The following is a 1,358-nucleotide window of genomic DNA, read 5'->3' as shown; positions in this document are numbered from 1 at the left end:
TGTGTGTGTGTGTGTGTGTGTGGGATAGTGTGTTGGTATCTCTTACATTGGACATATATTCTTGTCTATAACTCATTCTGTTGCGTAGACCATCGTCTCGCTCATTCGAAGATAGATCATATTCTTTCAGCACTCAGGCGTGTGAGTGTGTACGTATATCTTACAGTTTGTTCTAAAGGTTGTTTGAGGTAGTGATGTAGGTGTAGTATATATCTATCTTAATCGATCTATCACATTGATAGATATCATGCCACACACCCGTGTTTGTGTGTCTCCATCGCAAACGTACCTGTCTCCCGGTCCGATTCTTTCCCTTTCTGGTCATACCATAAAAGTATTATGAACCTCAATAAGATAGTCCAGTCTCCTCATAAGAAGTTCGGGTTGGTCTAGACGTATCACTGGCGACGACAAATCAAGTTTCTTGAAGTTGTAAACTAAGTTTCCACCTCTCGTATTTCCTTCAATTATACCTACGCAGTGATATCTACGCCACTAACGACGACGGAGACAATGATGCCGTCTCGGTATGTTCGTATGTTGGGAGCGGTGCCGCTTTTGTTTGCACATACATGTGAAACGAACGAACGCGCTGAGTTATATACATTGTACTATGTAGGGATGCTCATCAGGATGTTTCCTATTGTAACTGTACACCTTTTTTCATATATTCTATACACTGTTTATTCATATATGTTTATTCATATATGCTTGTTCCTATATGTTTATTCATATATGTTTATTCATATATGTTTATTCGTATATGTTTATTACATATATGCTTAATCATATATGTTTATTCATATATGTTTATTCATTTATGTTTATTCATGCATGTTTATTATGATGTGTTTATTCATATGTTTATTAATATGTGTTCATTCATATATGTTTATTCATCTGTATGTTGGTTTATTCATGTGTCTATTCATATGTACATTAGGCTGTCTGTTTTGAGGCTATTCACACTCGCTATAGCACAACACCGTAAAGTTTGCCGACTATACGAGAAATAACCGCTACCCCTCAAAAGCGCGTCTATATATGGATCGATCTATTAATAGATTGTGATGTACACTTTCGATCGCAGGTAGAGATAGACCTCGCGCAAAACGCATTCGGAAATGCATCCCAATACCACTCCAAGAAAAAACAAGCCAAAGAGAAGGAGAAACGTACTGCTGACACCTCTCAAAAGGCCATCAAATCAGTAGAAAAGGCTACCAAGGAGAAGGTCAAGGATCTGCAACTGAGAACCGAGATTGCCAAGTCACGCAAAGTGCTGTGGTTTGAAAAGGTATGATGTATATATATATATATATACATTTATATATACATATATATACATATATGTATAT

At 36.8% G+C, this 1,358-nt stretch overlaps 1 protein-coding gene across 1 annotated transcript; it reads left to right on the top strand.

Annotated features, from left to right (window-relative positions):
- Positions 1–339: 339 nt before the first annotated feature.
- On the top strand, positions 340–1,303 carry SARC_10867 (hypothetical protein; the record flags this gene model as incomplete). Its single annotated transcript, XM_014295068.1, has 3 exons — positions 340–383; positions 482–527; positions 1,091–1,303. 3 exons carry the CDS (start codon positions 340–342, stop codon positions 1,301–1,303), a joined length of 303 nt encoding a protein of 100 aa, XP_014150543.1.
- Between the last annotated feature and the right edge of the window lie 55 nt (positions 1,304–1,358).

This window comes from Sphaeroforma arctica (assembly GCF_001186125.1).
Source record: "Sphaeroforma arctica JP610 unplaced genomic scaffold supercont1.1420, whole genome shotgun sequence".
NCBI lineage: Eukaryota > Ichthyosporea > Ichthyophonida > Sphaeroforma > Sphaeroforma arctica.
Note: the sequence above shows the minus strand (reverse complement) of the source record. Positions and strands in the feature narration are given on the sequence as shown.